Source organism: Fukomys damarensis, unplaced genomic scaffold, assembly GCF_012274545.1.
Source record: "Fukomys damarensis isolate Sample0158 unplaced genomic scaffold, DMR_v1.0_HiC HiC_scaffold_15, whole genome shotgun sequence".
Lineage (NCBI taxonomy): Eukaryota > Metazoa > Chordata > Mammalia > Rodentia > Bathyergidae > Fukomys > Fukomys damarensis.
This window is the reverse complement of record NW_022900927.1, coordinates 18,136,546-18,158,431: the sequence shown is the minus strand read 5'-3', so window position 1 is coordinate 18,158,431 and position 21,886 is coordinate 18,136,546. Positions and strand designations below refer to the sequence as shown.

General features: G+C 37.8%; 1 protein-coding gene across 1 annotated transcript in view; it reads right to left on the bottom strand.

The window, feature by feature from the left end:
- Positions 1-21,886, bottom strand: part of Scn8a (sodium voltage-gated channel alpha subunit 8) — a 116,675-nt gene that overhangs the window by 78,127 nt on the left and 16,662 nt on the right. The window contains exons 2-9 of the mRNA XM_010628614.2: positions 19,790-19,908; positions 17,048-17,137; positions 16,269-16,397; positions 14,316-14,407; positions 5,046-5,267; positions 3,922-3,985; positions 2,550-2,691; positions 597-803 (exon numbers count right to left, since the gene is read on the bottom strand). Of these exons, the coding sequence (XP_010626916.1) occupies positions 597-803; positions 2,550-2,691; positions 3,922-3,985; positions 5,046-5,267; positions 14,316-14,407; positions 16,269-16,397; positions 17,048-17,137; positions 19,790-19,908 (1,065 nt within the window). The remainder of the gene's footprint in view (positions 1-596; positions 804-2,549; positions 2,692-3,921; positions 3,986-5,045; positions 5,268-14,315; positions 14,408-16,268; positions 16,398-17,047; positions 17,138-19,789; positions 19,909-21,886) is intronic.

The following is a 21,886-nucleotide window of genomic DNA, read 5'->3' as shown; positions in this document are numbered from 1 at the left end:
TTTGTTTTTTATCTTCTTTTTAATTAGACTCCAATGTTTGTTTCCAGAAAAAGGCTGGGTTTGGGCTGGGGATAAGTGGTAGAGTCCAGGCTTAGGATACATGAGGACCTGTGTTCAATGCCCAAATCAAAAACCCCAAACCCAAAACAACAACAAAAACCAAAAACTGCTGTACCTATATGAAGCACTACATAACTGCTTTGGTTACATTTTTCTTTCCAGTCAGAACACCAAAGAGTTGAGAGAGTCAACAAAAGATCTTGTTAAGTCAAGAGAGAGGGCCTGTGTCTAAGTCCCAGGTACTCAGCAGGTTGAGAACAGGATTGAACCCAGGAGTTTAAGACCATCCAGGCAACACAGAGAGGCCCCCATATCTTGAAAAATAAAGCAGCATCTTAATAACAATTTGGCCATTAAAAGAAATGGAACAAATGGACCAACCACCTGCAGTTGTTACTTGGTTTATTTTAATCAGATTAACGACCTCTATTTGCCAATATGCACAGAAAAGATCAACTGCTGTGGCAATCAGATGGAGTCCTAGTCTCTTCGATCTGGCAGGAAGAAGGGCCTGTTGCAAAGAATTAATCACCAACCTGTGCCTCTTCCTGTTGTTTCTTAAGCTGCTCTAACATTGCTTTGAATTCAGCCTCTTTTTGCTCTGCTTCCTCCAGTGTTGCCTGATTCTGCTCCTCATAAGCCATAGCTACCACAGCCAAGATCAAGTTCACCAGATAGAAGGAACCCACAAAAATGACCAAGACGAAGAAGATCATGTATGTTTTCCCAGCAGCTCGTAAGGTCTGTAAAGGCAAAGATACTTTCTGAGACACTTGCATCAAATAAAGCAGGCCAAAGACACTTCATGAGTTTAGTTCCTCTACAGGGGAACTATTGGCAGTTTGAAAAGGACAGTCATTCCTTGTGTGTTTCTCCTTTTACTGCAGAAACCCTGAACATCACCGGGGACTGAGTGGCCTCGCTATGCTTAAATCATACTAAGTGGCAGTAGTACCTGCTGTCCTTTATGACAAAAGTCTTCTTCCTTTTCAAATATCCCCCATTCACAGAAAATAATTTGATTTTAAAATTATTTATTTTAAAAATACTCTGGGCTCAGAATTATACTTGATTTCATCAGATGGCTCTAAAACAAGTATAAAGAAAAAGAATATAAGACTTTAGTTCATTTATCTACTGATCCTCAAAGAATGTCAATAAATTCCATTTTTGGAATCAGGTCCACTTCACAGGAAGTCCCCATTTTGAGTGATACCCAACTTATCCTCTTGTAATAGGGTAAGTTTTGAAAAGAATATGGCCAGGCATGATGGTCCATCCTGTAATCCAGCACTCAGGTGGCAAAGGCAGGAGGAGGGCCATGAGTTTAAGGCCAGCCTGAGCTATATGGCAAGACTCTGTCTCAAAAAACAAACAAACAAACCAAAAACAAAAAAGAAGAGTATGGCGCTATGACAAAAAAGAATAGCAGGGAGGGAAAAAGAAAAAAGAAGGAAGATGCTAGGGCTGGGGCTATTCCTTTCAGAAGAGTGAGCAAGTGGACGTCAAAGAACAATTGGATTTTGGATTACCTATATGCAGCACACTATTCCCGAGCTTTTGTCTTTATTCTTTCAGTTATAGATTTTAGTAAAGGTTAGTGTCAATCATAAATATTTCATGAGAAAAATTCAAAGTTGAGGGGACTCTAGGCTGCCCAACAGAATTGGTAAAAACTGATTTGGGGACCTGAACTAGAAGCTTCCTTTAAAGAAGTTCCTTTATAATGAAAAAGGCACATATTTTATTCTCTAATTGGCATCAATAGATACCAGAGTAAAAAGAAAACAATGGCTTGTTGTGGAATTTCTCTCAGCCATCACCTACACTAACTTTTTCATCACAACCAGCAAAATAAAATGATGTGTTCACATGAACAGAACCTTTATTTTTACTTTTCAACCTGTTTGAACAAGTCTTAATGTATTGCAAATCTCAAAAATGTTAATATATTTAGATTATAGAAATTTTTAGATGCCCTATGTCTAAAAATCCGAAAAGAAATAGGCTACAGATAGTGAAACATTAAAAAGTAAGTAGATGTGGGCTGGGAGTTTATCTCAGTGGTGCCGCTGCCTGCCTCACAAGTGCAAGGTCCCGAGTTTGATCCCCCATACCAAAATGAAAAAAAAGGTAGATGTAGCAGATACCTAGGCCAGGCAAAGTCTGTCAATTCTGGAAGCTTCCTTGGCTATACATAACTTGAACATTCAAGAAACAGGTGTGTGGTGCACACCTGTACTCACAGCACTCTAGGGATGTAGCCCATTGCAAAAGCCCTGGGTTCAATCCCCCGTATTGCCAAATGAAAGAACAAATGAAAGAAATAGGGACAAGAGCTGGAGAATTCACTTAATATTATAAACATACCAACTGTGGAAAATGCTATCCTGTTTAATGTTTTCACTAAAGCCCTCTTGTACAGAAGGTCCCAACCCCACATATCCTCATGCAAACTTTGTTATCGAATAAACAGAGATATTGCTTACCAATTGATATAAGTTTTCCCAATAGTCCTGGGTCATAAGGCGAAATAAAGCCAAGAAGGCCCAGCTAAAAGTATCAAAGCTTGTGTAACCATAGTTGGGGTTCCTTCCTGCTTTCATACACTGGTATCCCTCTGGGCACTGCCTGAAGAAAGGAGGAGAAAGAACTTTAGGAATCTAATCACAACCATGAAGAAAATAAAGAACATGATTTTATCTACTCTATAACCTTGGAGATAGGAAGTGACCATTATAGAGGGAGGCCAAAGATGGAAGCAAAATAAATGAAAAGAAAAAGAGGAAGAAAATAGTAACTAGCTAATTTCTGTGGAGGGCCTACAATCAGAATTGCCTGGCCTAACCCTTCAAAATACAGTACTGTACCCTATTCAGGACCTAGGCATTGAAAACTTAAGATCTGGGAGCTATGACTGCATATTTAAGAGACACGCCAGACGATTTTATCCTAGACTCCTATTGATGTGTAATTAAATAAAATTCGACTTAGCTACTATCTCAAATGACAGCTGTCTTGATGTTCCTTAGTCCTCACTGTTCTAACATCTGCTGTGATAATCAGACATACAGGGATTTCAGTGACCCCAGTTGTACCATTTTTTCTGTTTTTAGCCTCAATTCGTACTTCTTTCAATGCAATCTCTATTATCTACTACAATATAGAAAAAAAAATGGACTTCTGGTTGTCATGGTCATATTAAAACGCCAGTTTCTTGGGACCAACATTTCTCTGAATAATGACACCACCACTCTACATTTGTATAACCTCTGTTTACAAAGCACTTTCATGACTGTTATCTCAGGGGCTCCTTATTGTAAAGCTATGAGGAAGAGTTTATTAAAAACTCTATTTTATGGATGAAGGAACTGAGGCTCAGGTAAGTGCAATGGCTTGGCAAGGGTCTTAAAACTAGAAGTAGAAGAATTAGAACTCAAATACTATGTTGCTATTTGTTCTAGTATAGGTCTGTAAGGTATAGCACATTTTGAGTCATCCTTGGATGCTAAGTTACCACCAATATCGTGTCCTCATTCTATACAGTATCAACTATCCTAAGACAGAATGAGGGGCATCTACAAAGGCAAGTAAGTTAATTGATGTTACAGATTTTTTTCTATTCTTTCGCATCTTTGATTTTCACTTTAGACTACAAGCGCATGCACCTAGTAGTGAAATGTTAACTTTAGTCAGACAAACATGAAACAGAAAGAAAATATGAATCAACCAATAGGTCAGAGACAATTGTAGGACCTATTATATGAGCACAAAGAAAAGTGAAAATTTTGTCATTTTGATCCAACTAATAATAGGCACATTATTTTAAGGAAGGAGAATGAAACTAGGTGAGCTACTTACCCAGCATCAGAACTGTTCCCACAGAGTAAAGGTTCCAGCATGCCAGGAACTGTGTAAAAATTTGCTAGAAAAGTTTGAAGAGGCAGGAAATGAATAGACAGATTTAAGTGAATGGGAGAATAAGGTTACACTATTCCTAATAGCCCCAGCAGAAGAGCTATTGATTTTAGCTCACAAAACTCTTCCAACAGCAGTAAAAGCAGATGAGAATTCTTTTCCACTAGTGATTTTCCTATATATATTTACAAATTAAAACTGCTGCCCCAAAGCCTTTGATGCAAAGTTTTTTTCCCCAGGCACCTGAGTCCACCAAACCTATATGTCACGTTCTGATATTTGAATAAAAAGGCTCTAAAGTAAGTTTCTAAATTCTCTATCAATTATCTACTACTTTAGACAGTTTTAGTCTTCTGTTCTTAAAATTTATTTTTATTAAGATGTCCTAGAACTCCTAGAATATGGTCACAAGTTACCATGTCTTATTTTAAAATAGAAGGATTTTAGTCCCTGAAATCTCCTTTACAACATTTTCTTATGGTTACTTAACTGCCTTTATTTCTCAAGAATGACTAGTCATTATATTATCAACTTTTTCATTAGTTTGTAGAAATGCCACTACATCGAATTTTCCCTTAATGTCAAGACCAAAGTGCTTTGGCTCCTCAAGTGAAATTATTAAAACTCCTTCATCATAACAAAATCAAATGACACCTTAGAGATTGCCTGACTCCTTGGACCAGATAAATAACTAAGGTCTACTAGAATGAAAAAAGGTTCCATCAGTGCTTTCTGGACTAAGTGTGTTTAAATATCTCTAGTAATCTAGTGAGGGAAAGAACATTGTTTATAAAAATTGTAAGCCTGAATTTTAAAGCACAAGCTCAAGAGCTATAAAGTTTTATTTTGTTTCAAAGAAGTAGAAAAGAAATAGAGAGAAGGCTGTCTGAGAGCTTCTGAACACAATCCCACCTTGAGGAGAGAAACAGGAAAGAGAATGACTTTACAAGGCTCCTTTTGGTAGCACAGCCATTCATTCCTGTGCTCAACTACTTTAAGCTCGGTGGTAGCTTCTGACCATGTAAACAAGTGACAGGCTTTTCCTCTTGTGGGGAGGAGCCACCTACTTTTATTGTTGATATACTCTTCCCAGTCAAAGCCTTTCGTGCCGTTTTCGAGATAGCTCTCATTGAAGTTTATGGGCCATACAACACACTTGTTTCGCAGGTTCCCCATGAACAGCTGCAGTCCAATCAGGGCGAAAACACTCAGGCAGAATACTGTCAGGATCATCACATCTGACAGCTTCTTCACAGACTGAATGAGGGCACCCACAATTGTCTTGAGGCCTGAGGAGATAAGACCCCCAGAACCAGAGTCACTTGGAAGCCCCTTCTCACCTTCCCCACCCTCCCTCTTGGCCTGAGCTTCTGCTCCTCCCCAAGTTCAACCCCAAAAAGTGGTCAAGGTGAGAGAAACAATGGGCCAGCAAAATGAGCAATTTTCACAGGTGTCTATTTTTAAATCATAATTCCTAAAAAGCAAAAGAAAGCTCTTCTACCAACATGTGGCTCCTTTCTTCCTGGATGTACTTTTCTATCTTCTCACAGTGACCCAGACTCTTACCCTTCTGGGCTTCGTGGAGGCTGTTCTCTGCCTGGATGCTCCCTTCCATCCCGCCCTGTCTAATGTTCATCCTTCAAGTCTCAGCACAATTATTACTTCCTCTAGCTACTTCCCTGCTTCTCCAACTCTTCTTTCTTTTCTACTGATATTACTATTGTAGTAGCACTTTATACTTTTTTTCATAGTTATAATTTTTCATTTCTGTCTTATTCTGTAACTATAATGCTTAGCCCATAGTAAATAGATATTTTAAAAACAAATGGAAAAATGAAGGATTAAGGAGGCTTCCAGCTTGGAAAGGGAAGCAACAGGAAGTTTAAGAGCCAGTAAGAAGTGAGAAGGTAAAATAATTTTCCAAGAGTATTTTCCAATACCAAAATATTGAAAAGGTTAATCACTGTAAGTCTACTACTTAGAGTTTGCCTATCTATTTAAAAATACACCTTAGGAGCCAGTGATTTGGCTCAGTGTTTCCACCTCCTGCCTCGCAAGCGTAAGGTCCCAAGTTTGATCCCTGGTACCAAAAATAAAAATATCATATGTATCATATGATATTTGATACATATGATATGATATGTATCATATATATCCCTTGCTTGCAAAATGATTGTTTTCTGTCCTAGATTAAAAGACAAAAGATTTTTTTTTTTTTTTTTTTTTTTTTTTTTTGTACTGGGGACTGAATTCAGGATCTTGTGCTTGCCAGGCAGGCACGGTGCCACTGAGCTACATCTCCGGCAAAAGGCAAAAAATTTATATGATCTGAAGAGAAACCAGAGTAACTGCCCTAGATTGAAATAAAAATACAACCCACTTTGATTTCAGGTTCACAAGGAGGTAGATTTCATAATTATATAGGGAAAAAATCAGCAATAGGATTATACGCTGCTTGCATGACTCTACACGTGAATTTCTTTGGTTCACCCAACACCAAGCTATCATATAGCACATGGCCAACAAAACACAGACACTTTTGGTGGCCATAGGGATAAGGTGAGCAGAAGACAGACACATAGGTCTCAGGAAGGGTCTCATCTCTGATTCCTTTTTGAAGGCAAGAAGATCAGATTGACATGTATGGGAATCCTAGTCTTGGCTTTGAAGCGTGGTCATCACTAACTTGTGTGACTTCAGCAATATACCTAACCTTCTGGATACTTTGTTTATATCATTTTTCAAATGGAAATAATTGTAACTCATTGATAAAGCATTTGCTTAACATGCAAATAAATCCAATAAATAAATAAAATGGAGATAATTATAGTTGAATATGTGAGGATTAAATGTATAGCACACTTAACCATTTCACAGTTTACCTTGAGGGTCATTTGGGCAGTGTATTTGTTTTTTTTTTTTTGGTGGTACCAGGGATGGAACTCAGGACAATGTGCTTGCAAGGCAGGCGGTGGCACCACTGAGCTAAATTCCCAGCCCCAGTATATTTGTTTATATACTGACTATACCAAGCATCTCTCAGGCAGGTGTCATTTCAACCAATAGATTTCTGTATTGTATAAACTTGATAAAGTTGTTGTTTTCATATTTCTGTTATCTTATAAAAATTAATGAAAAAATATGCATTTTTTGGTTATCATGGATTTAAATAACTGTACTGGTGAGTAGTTAACAAAGCATCTAGTATACAATAAATGACTCAAATATTAATCATTATGCCTGAACCTCAAGTTACTCATATATATATATATAAAAAGTCTTGGGCCGAGGATTTAGCTCAGTGGTTCTGCTGCCTGCCTCACAAGCGCAAGGTCCCAAGTTCAATCCCCGGTACCAAAAAAAAAAAAGTCTTACAATACCAATCTCACTGAATTGTTGTAAGATGTCAACGTTAAACAATGTTAAGACAATGAATGTTAAAAATGAATCCAGTACAGTGCCTGGCATGTAACTTTCACTCAGGACTTGGTAAATATCATTTTATGCACAAATTGCTCTCCTCAAAGAAACCTTGTTGAGATAATGATACTGCTTGTGACTAATTTCATATAAGGGTTGAGTTAAAGCATGGGATAGATCTGGCTGACATTTATTTTGCAAGTAACCACCCGGAATTTTCAAAGTTAAGTCCAACTGAATTTTCTGAGTTTAATAGTAGTAATGGATGTTGTAAGAATAAATGAATGAGAAATTTCTCTCTTCTTACAGATATTCTGAAAGGAATCTAAGGGAAATGAAAGAAAAAGTACTAAGAATGAGACTATAACACTGTGGAAGTAAAAGGAATCCTGCACTTTCCTGCAGTGTCCTTCCCTTGGGACTGTGGCCATAATAGGGATTAGGAGGATTTTGCCTGGGTTCCAGGGAATGAGGCATTTCTAATCTGATTCCCCTGCTCCTCCCAGGACTGTGCAGAAAGAGCACCAGCCAGCTAACAGGAAGAACTGGTCCTGGCTCAGTCATGACCCACGGGGTTTTAAAACCAATTCAAGGTCACTTCTCAGTGTCTTGTTTTCTCATTTACAGAATGTGGATAAACAGCACGGCATGGAGTGGGTTGTGAAAGAGAAGCTGAAGAATTCGCTCTACAAGTCTTGAAAAATAGGGCAGAGATATTTACTCATTTGAATAAAGCAGTTGGAACTTCAAACTGTCTTTTATACCTAAGTCCCTGGGAAATCACTGCATAACGGTATGGCTAGGTAAGGAGATATTGGTGGTATACAGCAGAAGTAGCCACCAATAAGTACAGTGTTCCAGGGTTGTGGGATGTATTTCTATAGCAATGCTGAGACACAAAAAAGTTCTTGTTATATTTTGACTGAGTTAGGATCTTCATTGTGTCAATAATCTGATTTTAGGCTTTTTAACATTATGTAGGTCTACTGTTTTCAAAATCAGAGTGATTTAAAAAAGAATACCTGGGTGAGTCACCAAAAAAGGGTTGTAAAGCTTCCTTTCCTGAACTTCTCTACAAAGACTGTACAATCAGCTCTCTTGAAGGACTCAATCACCTATCATTTAAGGCTTCTTCTATTGCTATTTTAACTGGAGTATAAAACTACAAAACAGTCAAACAGATGACTCTGTCATAAATAAGTAACTTAAAAAGCATACACTTTTAGCATTATCTGATCTGATTTTCCCGGGTGGGAACTCTGGACAGTTTCAAGCCTACATAACAAGAAATTCTAGGCCATGAGCTTCAACTACAGTATTCCTTAAAGGGAAACTCTCAGTAGACTTGTTGTATGAGGCAACCTCTTGGTAGGTACAGGTGTCAGGATGGACATCCAAATCCTTTCTGGTAGGAATGTGAAACAGAACAAGAGATAGCTGAGTAGTCTTTTTATGTGGAGGCCATGGTAATACATAATTTTGGCAGCTAAGTGGCAGCCATATTCTGTCAGCATACTAAGATGTGTCTGAGAAGTAAAGGAATTTAGTACACAAGAGAGGGAAAGAGAAAATAAACCCACGTAGAGAAAAGAGATAAAGACAAAGTACTTCCTAGTACCTGGGGCTTTTTGGCTCAGCATTCTGGTTTCTACTGGACTTGGGAAGCTGTTCTAGCCCTTGGGTTCCATGAATTAACTCCTGTGTTCTTTCATTTGCACACAGAGATGCTCAAATAATATATTAACCATGCATGGAAATCAGCACTTGCTGAAGGGACCTGAAGGATCACAACAGCTGGCTGAACATCTCTTCTCTAGAAGTTGGATGTCCACGTTAAACAATCTGGACACATGAGTCTAAAAGCTACAAAAAAAAAAAATCTTCAAGTGTTTTGAAGTCTGCAGCATAGAACATCTTATTGGGGAGAGCTTGTTTAGCTTTCATGAATCGGAAGTAGGAACTTAGAAATGATATTCATCTGCTTGTACTTTACAAGGGCCCAGAGAAACAAATCTTATTTAAGCAAGAATAATCACTAAGTAACATTAACTATGGCCATATAGAAAACTTATTCTCCGAGATTCTCATCCAGATCCAAGAAGAAAGAAAGATGATGTGGCTTAATGTCTGTAATTGAAGGAAGGCACACAATTACACAGCAAAATTAAATGTAAACTGTTACTGAATTATACAATGGTCCAAGCCCAGACTCTTCTTCCTCTGGTTAGGATTGATAATTGAGAACAACTATATCTGCAGAGACATCAGGGCCAACACATTGATGATGATATCATCGATCCCTTTCCTAAACGCAAGCTCTACAATCACACCAGCAGTGGCTAACCAACATGGTAAACAGATCTCAGCAAAAGTGTTTCTGTCTCCACCAACTCGTCAGCAGAGGCAAGAAGTTGCTGGTGGAATTCCTGACCTGATGCAAGCAAGAATGGAGAATGCCACTGTTCTGGCTGTGAGGAAAAGCTGTCTTGCTGCTTCTATTGGCTCACAACACCACATGCCAGAACAAGCAAGATATCGACTGAAAACCGATTATCCAAAACAGAGCAGAATGCTCCTTCAAATGACTCCTACACAACAGAGTGTGCAACAGAAGCCACATGGGGGCAAATTGGACAGGAAGAACTCTTAGAAGAAGCTAACATTAAATAGCATTGTGTATTTCTGAGCATAGGATGTTAATATATTTACTACAAACCCCAAAAGGATAGCCGGACCCAATATACAGAAAGGTCAGCAACCAGAGAGGAAGTCAGGTATTTCAGGAATTTTGAGAAGCAGGTAAAGCTGTGGATGCAAGATTCTACTCTATATCCAAAAGCACCTCTGATTCCTGTCACCTTTCATAGTGCCCAGCAATCCCTTGAACAAATGGACAAAGCCATCTTATGTACTATGTCCAGAGAGATCAGCCATATTGAGATCAAGGTCTCCTACCACTGCGATGGCCAGATTATAAGTGTTAATTCATCTTTCCCTGTTCGTAACTCAGACTGAGAAATTTAAGTCATTTGAAGCAATGTAAGCTGATTCTCCCACAAAAATTAATACTGGTACAGACCTCAGTAGCAGTTACAAGCAGTTCTCAGCCCAGGAAAAAGAACATCTCCCCACTCCCAGAGTCTGCCTGGGGTCTGGTTAAGGCTGAGGGAGAGGTACAGCCATGTCAATTTTCCCACTGCAAATGCAATCCTCACAAAGATGGTTCTCAAAGGTTCTTCAAAAACTGAGTAATCTGGGAGAGGTAATGGGGTCATAGACTTATTTACTGGGAACCAGATTCACATCACAAACTGTGACCAAAACTCTTGGCTCTCAAGAGTGGGTCAGTGGGATCCTGAGAATCTTTAGAGCATTTCTACTTAGGGCCATTGTTAAATCTGGTTGTCTTTCCAACAAGCAATGCAGAAAGAGAAGTACAAAAGCAATGGGTCTGAATATGTTCTTAAAAACTTTTCTATCCCCCTTCATTATGTAGTAGAAACTGCCACATTTGCAACGCACACATTTAAAGAAAATGTTTTCATTGTAAACATAGTATTGGGATGTTAAAGAGAAGAGCCACTTATTTTCGCCATCTCCTATCAGATCTCAATGTTTAGGAGTGAACAATAATAGAAAGTAAAGTAGAGAAATAAAATATCCAAGAGAAAAGTAAACAAGAAATTACAACTCTAAAGAGAGCATGGTGGTATTAAATCAGTGCTGGTGAGCACGGATAAGTAGTGCTTGGGGGGAGCCCTTTAAATGATGGAAATAAAAAGGGACTCACAAGTTTGATCTCCCAATTGGTTCTTGTTATGCTATAAAATGCTCTTCTCCAAGAGAAGATTGAGAAAGTTCTTTTTACATTCTTACCCTACCTTTAGGTGGCTTATTCCTGTGGCAAAGGGCCAAGGAATGGAGAATATGAAACCTGACAGTCACTTAGGAGCTCATCTTTTTTCTACCCAGGCCCCAAATGAATACAGAGTGAAAACAAAGTTTAAGACACTAATTTTTTAGGCAGAATGTTTCAATGTCAAGTTGCATCTGGCATATTCCAGGCCAAAGCCAGTTTTGAAATGGTCTCCTCTATCAATTACCCTCATCAATGATCTCAGCACAGAGTAAGCACACTGTTCTCCAACTTGGTGATTGGAACAAAAGGAAAACCACAAGTGATAGTATCCAGTTCTAGAGCTAGCAAATAAAATGGGTCAGAATATGAGTTTGATCTTTTCTGAGCTACATAAGCTAAAGGAAAGCATTTCTTATACAAAAGGTTGGAGCTAACTGATGTTCCTTGCTCTCCAATCTTCTGGAGTCCTGGCAACCCAAACACATTCAAAATATCTATCAGATGCTCAGGAAGGATGCCATCAGCCCAGGTGAGACACACTGAATATTCTAGGAAAGAATAAATTGTTATGAAAGGAGCTAGCAGTGGAGAGCTTTGTTGAGATACTATAGACTCCACATTGGCTCCATGGTCACTCTCTTCTATTCTGGGTTTGGAAGCTTTTGCAAAAGCTTATGATCAAACAGGGAACAGGAGAAGGCGAAGAGAGCAAACAATTCCAGGGAAATGGTCCACAAGAAACCTTGGTATATAAAGTAATATGGTTTTGTTTTTTACTAAGGGATGTTATATCCCAGCTCTACTGACTGGTATCAAAATGTCTTAGATTTTCAAGGAGAGACAGGTCCAGATCCACTGGTTTATACTGGCGGCCCCTCCTTGGGAGGAGACCTGGGCAACTGCAGGAAGGAAGAGGACAAGAACTAGCTGTGGGAAAAGCAAGATAGTCAAATTCATATTTTTTCATGGGCTGAGAGAAGTCTCTCCATGAGGATGACATCAACTACTGGATTTCTCTTACTAACTCTGAAAGGTAGAATGGAGAACAAAAAGATTAGAATTCAAAGTTACACTTTACTTAAAAAACCAAGTATACCTTTTACTGACAGTGACCTAATATTGGCTTTACTATCCTTAAAGTTACTTTCCATCCCAGTTAGCTTCCCAAAGCCAGCTCAACTGGGGGTGCTTCTAGAAATAGGAATCTGGGAATCTATTTCAAACCGTGAAGCTGATGTCTACATCTTGATATAAACCTTTTATTTGGGCTTAGGTTTCTTCTTTGTGATAACTGCTACTACTACAATCATTTATAGTGAACTGCTATGAACCAGGCATTGTGTTATAGATACTAGTTTTATATATATATATGCATATCACTACATTATTAAGTAATGGGACACTAGTCAAGGGTTACCTTGCAGAAATGCCCTGGTCAAATATTAACCATACAGCAGAGACAAAGACAGAAGTGATGAGGTAGATTAGAGATAGCATCTGCTGCCCCAGTTAGTGAACAGAATGCAGCTTTCCAATTTAATTCTGGAAGAGAAGTTTTGAGATCACAAGAACATAAAGAGACAGATGCCTTGCAGAGTACGCTGGGGGAAGTGAGCAGAAAACAGGAGATCATATTTAAAAGGGACTAGGGTAGGAATGAGAAAGGAAAAATGAAAGTAAAGATCTGGCACTCCAGCTGCCTCAGAAAATTAGACAAGGGCTGCCTAAGGGTTTATCTTCCTTGAGGTATCTAATAAACCACACTCCAAGTTTGCCCTCTCTGGGACTCTACGGCTTCCTCTCTCACTATCTGATATTTAGATAATGTTGAAAAGGGGAAAAGAGAAATATTTCTAAGTCAGCCACAAAGGGACAAGTCATGTGATCAGAATATCTGTTCTCTATGTTCCTAATTGTACAGAATTGCTGTGGAAAGACTGGCCTCTATGGAGACTTCTTTAAAAATCCCTGAACACAAAGTTCAGTGAGCATCAACATAGTCTTGACTTTTGCCAAGTGACTGCCAGTCTATCTTAGACTTGCAAGACTGACTAAATGTTTTTCTTTTCAGATTTCAAGACTGCTCTTTAGAAAGAAAAATATTATCCAGTTACAATTGATTTAAATTAAGGCATCTTAACCTGGGGTCCATGGATAGGCTTAAGGGAAGTTTGTGAACTTTCATCAGATTCTTAAAGGGATCCAAATCTTCAAAAGGTTAAGAACCACTGAGCTAGCCCAAACAGGACCAAAAAGAAAAAGGCAAAAAATTTAACAAGATTGTCAATCAAGTACCTCTCAACTCACTTCTGATTCTCTTTTTCCTCTTCAAGTTTCTGTGCTTTGTTTGCCCATATCTTTATTTATTTGTATCTTATCTTACCTTTGATTTGTTAAAACAGAACCTGCATAAGCTTTCTTTGAGATTTATGTTTGATAATGATCCCTAAAGATCCCTAAATATATGTATAGTAGATGTATACTGGTTCTCATTCTAGTAAAACAAACAGCAGTAAAGCATGATAATAGTGATAAAGTCAATTCACTAACTCGAAGGGTCTTAAATTTGTCTATAATTCTGAAGTAGTTAACTGGGCGAGTCTCATCTGTGATTAAATAATTCCATTAGTACAGTAACAGTAAAACTCTTTAAATAACATTCCATTAGTAAACCATGCTACAGGAAGCCTAGAAACCACAAGCAATGGAATGATAGTGAAAGTTTACTGTAATTCCATGAGGACAGAATTTAAATGATTTATATACAAAGAGACAGCTAGCTCTGTGATGATTTTTTTCAGATACTGTAAGATCCAAGGGATTCTTAAGCACGTGCCTTTTCAAAAGCATGAATGGAATGGGGCTGCATGCTTAGCAAGCACAGTCAGAGAGAATTGCCTCAGGACCAAAAGGCCATTCCAGAGAATGTCTCTAAGGAAAAGCATGCAGAATGCAAGGCCATATCAATTGTACTGGCACAAGTTTAGAATGTAGTGGACAAAATGAATGGAGGGAAATAGGAGATGTGGCAGTCAGCCTTGTGCACACATTTTCTCACCTGGAATTACAGAGATAGTTTTCAAAGCTCGGAGAACCCTGAATGTTCTCAGCGCTGAGACATTGCCCAGGTCCACAAACTCTGTCACATATCTGTAGTAAGGGAGGTCACACACAGACACAAATGACAAACACAGACACAAACACAAACACCAAAGGAAAAAACAAAACCACAACAAAACAAAAAGTACAATACGTCACATCAGGGCCCTAACCCAACACCTAACACCAACCCCGGGCCATCTTACCTGGGATTACCGAAATAGTTTTCAAAGCCCTCAGTACCCTGAAAGTGCGTAGAGCTGAAACATTGCCTAGGTTTACAAACTCTGTTATATACCTGCAGAATCAAACCAAAGTTAACTTGTAATGGTACCACTGGGCGAGGGTTTGAGGATGGGGGGAAAGAAAGGGTCTTATATACAAGCTATGAATTCATTTTTTCTCTGAAAAAGAAAAATTTCAAAATATAAACATTCAAGAAACACATCTTTTAAAATATTTGGACACGGAGAATTCAACAGTGTATTAAAATGAAGTGGTACAACCAGGAGGTTCTAGAGTTTATTCTCGTAATCAGCATAGTGATATGCTAAGCCCAATCAAAATGTCTCTACTATCAACCCACTTATTATTTTTTTTTTTTTAGTGAAAAGCAAAAAGATATCAAAGGCTTATTCTTCAAGATTTGTGAACCATTTAAGGAAGGGAGGGGCGTTTCTACAGCAGGAAACCCATAAAAACAAACCCACATTAAAGTATCTTTCTAGTTGCCAGTCGCAAAAATGTCTAAATGGTTGCATATATGTCTAATCCAAGAGATGTATGCATATGTTTGTAGCTATTAAGTTTCATCTTGTGACAGAAAAAAAGCAGTGCTCAGGAAAATCCAGATCATGAGATCAGAGCAAGTAAGTATTGGGTTAAGTGCCCATTATAACACTAGCTCTGTCCAAGGACACATTGATTTTTTTTTTTTTGGTACCGGGGATTGAACTCAGTACCTTGCGCTTATGAAGCGGGCAGCAGCACCACTGAGCTAAATCCCCAGCCCAACTCTTAAATTTTTAAGGGACACCAATGTGTATTTCACAATGCTGGAAAGCTAAAAATTGTTTCTGTATACTATAACGTCAAAGTTCCACTTTCAAATATTTAATGCATAGTGTTAGCTCACATTTTACAGTGGGAATATATCTTTTTACCTGATGCTCAGATCTATACATTTGCAAATACTCCCTCATATTCCTATGTGCACACATACAGCCTACACAGCACCGCTCACACCCTTAAAGTGCAAAACACTTTCCCAACCTGAAATAAAAATACTAAAGCCTGCTATAACTCTTCTTTCATCAGCTCAGTTTCCCAAAGAAACACTTTTTCACTGCCAAAACAGCATAAATAATGTGTTAGAAGCAGGTAGCAAACTGATGTAGTTACATGGTTTCTAGTAATAGTTAGAAATTTCTGGATAGTAACTCTTTAGGAAGGACCGGTCTGGATGCCTTGTTCATATTTTGACTCTAAAACATGCTATCTTAAGTCTGCAACACCTAGTCAGCTTTATTATATCGTGTATGATAAGACATTCCTAGAAAACACATTTCAGCTAAAGGTTTACATGTAAAAAATTTCAACCCTCTAGAGAAGCAAACCTTGGTCAATGTCATATAGAGGAATAAAATATGAGTGACCATCCATGGGCAATCACTCCTTGCTTTCCCTCCTAGCTGCAAAGCCTCTGCTAACCTTTCCCTATATAAGCAAGGTCACTGCATGAAAAACAAAAGGTCCTCAACAATCAAGAACCATAACATAAGCTCACCAGGCCTAACATGGTTGCCCATTAATTCCCCAAACCAGAATCCACAAACTCACAAATACTGTCATGCCAACACGCTCAGTAACACACACGTACCCAGAATGCCGAGAAAGTAAGTGGAGAACTTACGCCATCATGATGACACTGAAATCTAACCAGTTCCATGGATCTCGTAAAAAGGTAAAGCCATCTATGCAGAAACCTCTTGCAAGGATTTTCACTACTGATTCAAACGTATAAATCCCTGTGAATGTGTACCTGTCAAAGAAATGGATAGCTTGAGGCAATTTTAGAACAGACAGAAACTTTAAATGAACATTTAAAATAACACCTGCCTGAGGCTTGGCTTCAACTAACACAGACAAACCAGAAAGCACACAGCCAATGCAGGAGGACTAAGCCGGGGGAGCAAGGAAGGCTCTGTTTGAATCAAACTGACTGAAACACCCACACCGGAACTATGGAATGTTGTGCTGGGGCATGAGTTATATTACAGTATACCGCTATCTACCATAGTTTACACTTTTCTTGGAGCAGGTAAGAGGCCCTCAGAACTCTTTATAACTATGGAGTGGAGGAGCCACAAAAAGTGGGGGGGGAGAAGTTGGAGAAAACAGTACCATCAAGAAGTGAGGAACACAGGATGGAGATAGGCCGCAGACAAAGGAATCAGCTAGCACAAGAAAGAGTGGAGGTGAAGATTAGCACCTCCCAGAATATATCTGCTCTTTCTAGACTTGATTTTTGGGGATAGTTCCTAAATTCCACCTGTATCTTCAACACTCTCTGTGAAAGAGTGGCAATAACTATTTTTTCCTTGATGGATAAACTATAGCAAAGCACAAGATTCAATGACTAAGAAAAATCTTCAAACAAACAAACAAACAGATAAATAAAGATCTACTTACTCCACATTCTTCGACCACTCGGGAGGGTTACTAAAAGTCATGAATACACAGTTGGTCAAAATAGTGCACATAATGATCATGCTAAATACTGTGGAGAAGAGTTAAGGGGGAATATATGAAATCTGGCCCTTTTTTTTTTTTCCTTTCAGAATACCAACACATTTTGTACTGGATATCATGAGCTCTACATCAACAGTCTGAAATGAGACAAAGCACAGAAGTGGGGAAAAGGCAAAGTGATAATGAAAACTATTCACCATCACCAACAAATAAAGCACTGTAAACAACCCCACCAGACCAGGAATTGTGGTTGGATAGGGTAGGATGGCTATTAAAGGCTGTCACTGTTCTACTTTTGCATAGGATATTTCCTGTTCTTACCACTTTTCACCTCAACTATGAAATAAGTTTCTAAATATTTATTAGTAACCAGAAATTACCAATCTACTAGACTCTAAGCTCATCAGGTCAGAAAATTCATATAATCTAATACTCACTTATTGTTAATTATCCCATATAACTAGTTATTTGAAACCTACACTTAGGGAGGGAAGGGGAATTCAAGGGGGGATGGGATAAAATAAAATTTATTTAAAAAAAGGAAGACAAATTTCTAAATGTCAGTAATCTTATTAGAATCTTATGCATTGTTGCAGAATATTCACACCAGGGAAACTATTTGGTATTTACACATGTGTGACTTATTTATTAAATTTGAAGAAAGGAGCTAAAGGTGTAGGGAAGGTGTGATGCATAGGGGAAGAACAAAAAGGGAAAAGAAAAAAATGTGAGAGAATGAAAAGATGAAAATAAAGTGTTTGTAGATGGGGAGGGGAGGAGGGGGTGAAGGGAGGGCACAGGTAAGGGGAAAAAATGAGAATCAAGACTTGCCATGTAGAGGTACATGATCCCAACAATGAATGTAACTGTACTGTATCCCTAAAATGTACCAATAAACTCAATAAAATTAAAAAAAAAAAAGGAAGACAATCTACATGCACCGTAATTAATGGTTTGCTTTTCCCTCTATAGTCTTAGGGGAGGGGGGGGTGAAGGGAGGGCACAGGTAAGGGGAAAAAATGAGAATCAAGACTTGCCATGTAGAGGTACATGATCCCAACAATGAATGTAACTGTACTGTATCCCTAAAATGTACCAATAAACTCAATAAAATTAAAAAAAAAAAAGGAAGACAATCTACATGCACCGTAATTAATGGTTTGCTTTTCCCTCTATAGTCTTTTTGGGGAGATAAACTGTCTTTGGGAGCAAGGCACCAGCTGATACGCATTGCTTATGGCCAACGTGGATAACCAACTGTGGTGAGTTAGAGATGCCTTTCAAGCAAAGCATCACCTGTATACTCCTGAGAATTAGGTGATGGGGTAAATCCATTTGATCCCTGTGAAAGCACTCAGGAAAGTTCATGGGCAGCAAACCATTTTGTTGTCATTTTAATTCCATCCACAATCTTTCTCAGCACTTTCTGTTCTTATCTACTGAGAAAAATTAAATGGATTTAGGATTAACATGAGTTACTCAAACTGTCATTTTAACAATGACAGGAGCCATTTTTCATTTGTTAACTCATTCTCTCTTGCTAATGGCATTCCTATATTCTACTTGTGTAGTTTTAAAAAGAGAAAGCATGTCTTCTAACAGGATTTTTTTCCTCTCTACCACTGGATTTTTTCAAGTGACCATGACATACTGTTTGGAACCAGAAGGACCCTCGCTCCTGAAACAAAACGAAAGCTCCATCTCTAATTCAACAGAAAGGATTAAATTATTAAAGCACATAAGTTATTTTCCTGCAAATCTTCATACTTCAGAACTACATTGCTTGTAAACCACAAATTTCAAAACCAGGTTGCTAAATTCCTAGACTTCCAGTGGAGAAGAAGCTTACTAAACTAGTTGCAACTGCTGGTTTCCTAATTCTCTTTGGAAGATACAATACTCTTTGAAGCACGAGAATAAGTACTATTAAATTAAATACCAACCATGCAAATTTAAAATCACTATGCAAAGTTGCTTAACCCATCCCATAATTTTTCACATGTCATATGCTCTCCTATATGAATAGGTTATAAAAAGGCCACATGAGGGCCAAGGATTTAGCTCAGTGGTTTCACTTCCTGCTTTGCAAGCACAAGGTCCCGAGTGTGATTTCCAGTACCAAAAAACAAAAAAAGGCCATGTGAAGAAATTGTCATTTTTCTATTTTAGGGGAATAAAAAAATATCAGAGTAATTTCTATTCTGCAATCTGCACCTAAAGCTCTATCAAGGAGGCTATTTTATCTGATAACTATTACAGATACTTTTAAAATTCACTACTCAAGAAATCAAGAACATTTCAAGGCATATTTCTAAAGCATTCATTCAACAATTTGCAACTCAAAAAGCAGCTTTCAAAAAAAAATCCAATATTGGATCTTAATAAGCTAAACAATTCACCATGGGAATTACTAAAAAGTCAAGACGTCAATAAAAAGTTACCATCTCAATTTGTCCCTCATAATGACACCAACAAAATTCTAGACTCCAGTAATATCATCCTAAGAATAAAGAGTTTCTTGAAATTCAGCTTGAGATTTGGCAGGACCTCTCTCTTAAACTGACGGATGGGATGGTCACCTGTACCATTGATAAGAAACAACACACAATTCAACTGTCAAATAATGAAATATACACCATCATGCAGATGCTGCATTCACTCCTCATTAGCATAAAAGGATATGAATGTATTAAAATTTTAATAGCTATTCTTCTTATCAGGTTAAAAGGACTTAAAATGTACAAGGCAGGCGTGGCACTAAATCTGAAGAGAGTTTTCCCTCTGTTTAATACTACAAAGGTCTGTGGAGAAAGAAAAAGAGAGAAATTATTAAAGCATAAGTGTTAATTGCCATATAAAACAACATTTTTCTAGGCAAGAAATAAAGGTACTTATAATTTTTATTTCCCAATTTAGTTTTTAAAGAAGAAATCTTAAGAGAATACACTTTCCTTTCCTTACTCCCTTCCCTGCTCTGCCCCAGATTATATTAGAAATACCTGGCACAATCTTAACAGTTTTATAGTCAAATTATATCTAAGTTATCTATGCCAGGTCTTGCCAAGATACTGAATTTCATTATTTTTGGATTTAAACATTCAACAAGTGATGGCCTACTATGTGTCAGACACATTGTAGGTGTTTATCAGTGAAAAAGGCAGTCCTGGCATGGAGAGCTTATATTTCGACAGGGAAAACAAACAATAAATATAAAACATTATAAATTACATAGGCTGTGATACATAGAAGGTAGTATGTTATAGAAAAAGGAAGAAAAGGGAAGAAGAGAACATGGGCAGGGGAGATGAATGGAGAGGTATACACTTTAAAGGAATGATCAGGGTAAACCTATTGGGAAGAAAATTGAGCAGACTGGAAGGAAGTGAGAAGAACTCTTCATTTAATCAATATTTACCTACCAAGTCTGCTTGATCTGGCTTATAAGAGCCTCCAATATTAGCCTTGCCAAAAGCATTCTATTATGTTTCCCAGCACACATCTTCTTATTTAGACAAACTAGTCCACATTCCCAGAACAAGTTACAGTAATGCGTAACTTTGTCCTTTGTTCACATTACTCATCCTACCCCAAATACTTTCTCTCATCAATTCAACTCTTTTCGAGCATGTATTCTGTGTCAAACATTGTGTTAAGCTCCAGAGACATAAAATTGAATAGAGTTGCACTTCTACAGAGGATATATATGAACTAGTAATTACTATGGAGTATAAGTGCAAAGTTCAAAACTAAAGTATCTATAATATATGAGACATTGGGTGGAGAATAAAAAGTGAGTTAGAAAGTACTCATAGTTGGAAGAGAATTTAAAGGAAAAACAAACATTAAGAGAAACTGGGCAGACAGAGGGGAAGGGATAATGGAAAAAGGGAACAGCATAGCATAAAAGTACAATAGCACGTAACTGCAGGTTGTTTTTGGAAGTTGACAGAGAATTCCAATTTGATGGAAAAGAGGTCAGGAGGAGCAGTGGCCTGTGACACTGCACAAAGGTGCAAGGTTTATTAGACTAGGGGACCCTAAAGAGACAAAGCCAGAGGCAAATACAAAGAGCAAATATCCAAGTGCAAGTAATTTTAAGTAGTGTTTATTTTTAAAATTTAGTTATGTGCTTATAATAAAAAAGAATATGACTGAGTTCTGTCCCATTACACAATAATCTTTGCTGCCAGTTTTTTCTATACCCTTCCAGAAATTTTCTGTATAAGCACACAGATATATCCTTAAAAGTCTCTCCTCAAATGAGATTTTACTATAAACATTCTTCTGTACCTTGCATTAAAAAAATGAACCCCCACAAGGAAAAGCCCAGGACCAGATGGTTTCACTAATGAATTCTACCAAATGTTTAAAGAATTAACACATACTCTTCCAAAAAACAGAAACACTTCCCAATTCATTCTATAAAAACTGTATTACTTTGATAAAAAAAAAACAAGATAATGATACCACAAGAAAAGAAAACTCTGAACTCATGCCCTTTATGAATCTGGACACAAAAAGCATCACCTAAAATGCCAGCCAGCAAATCCAGTAGTATATAAAAGGGATTGTGCACTACAACCAATTGGGATTTACCCCAGAAATGGAAAGGTGGTGTGTTATATGAAAATAATCAATGTTAATATGCTATACTAATAAAATAAAGGAGAAAAACCACACAATTATCTTAACAGATACTGAAAAAGTATTTGACAGAATCTAACATCCTTTAATAATACAAACACTCAGTGAACTAGACATAAAAGAAAGTTCTCTTAA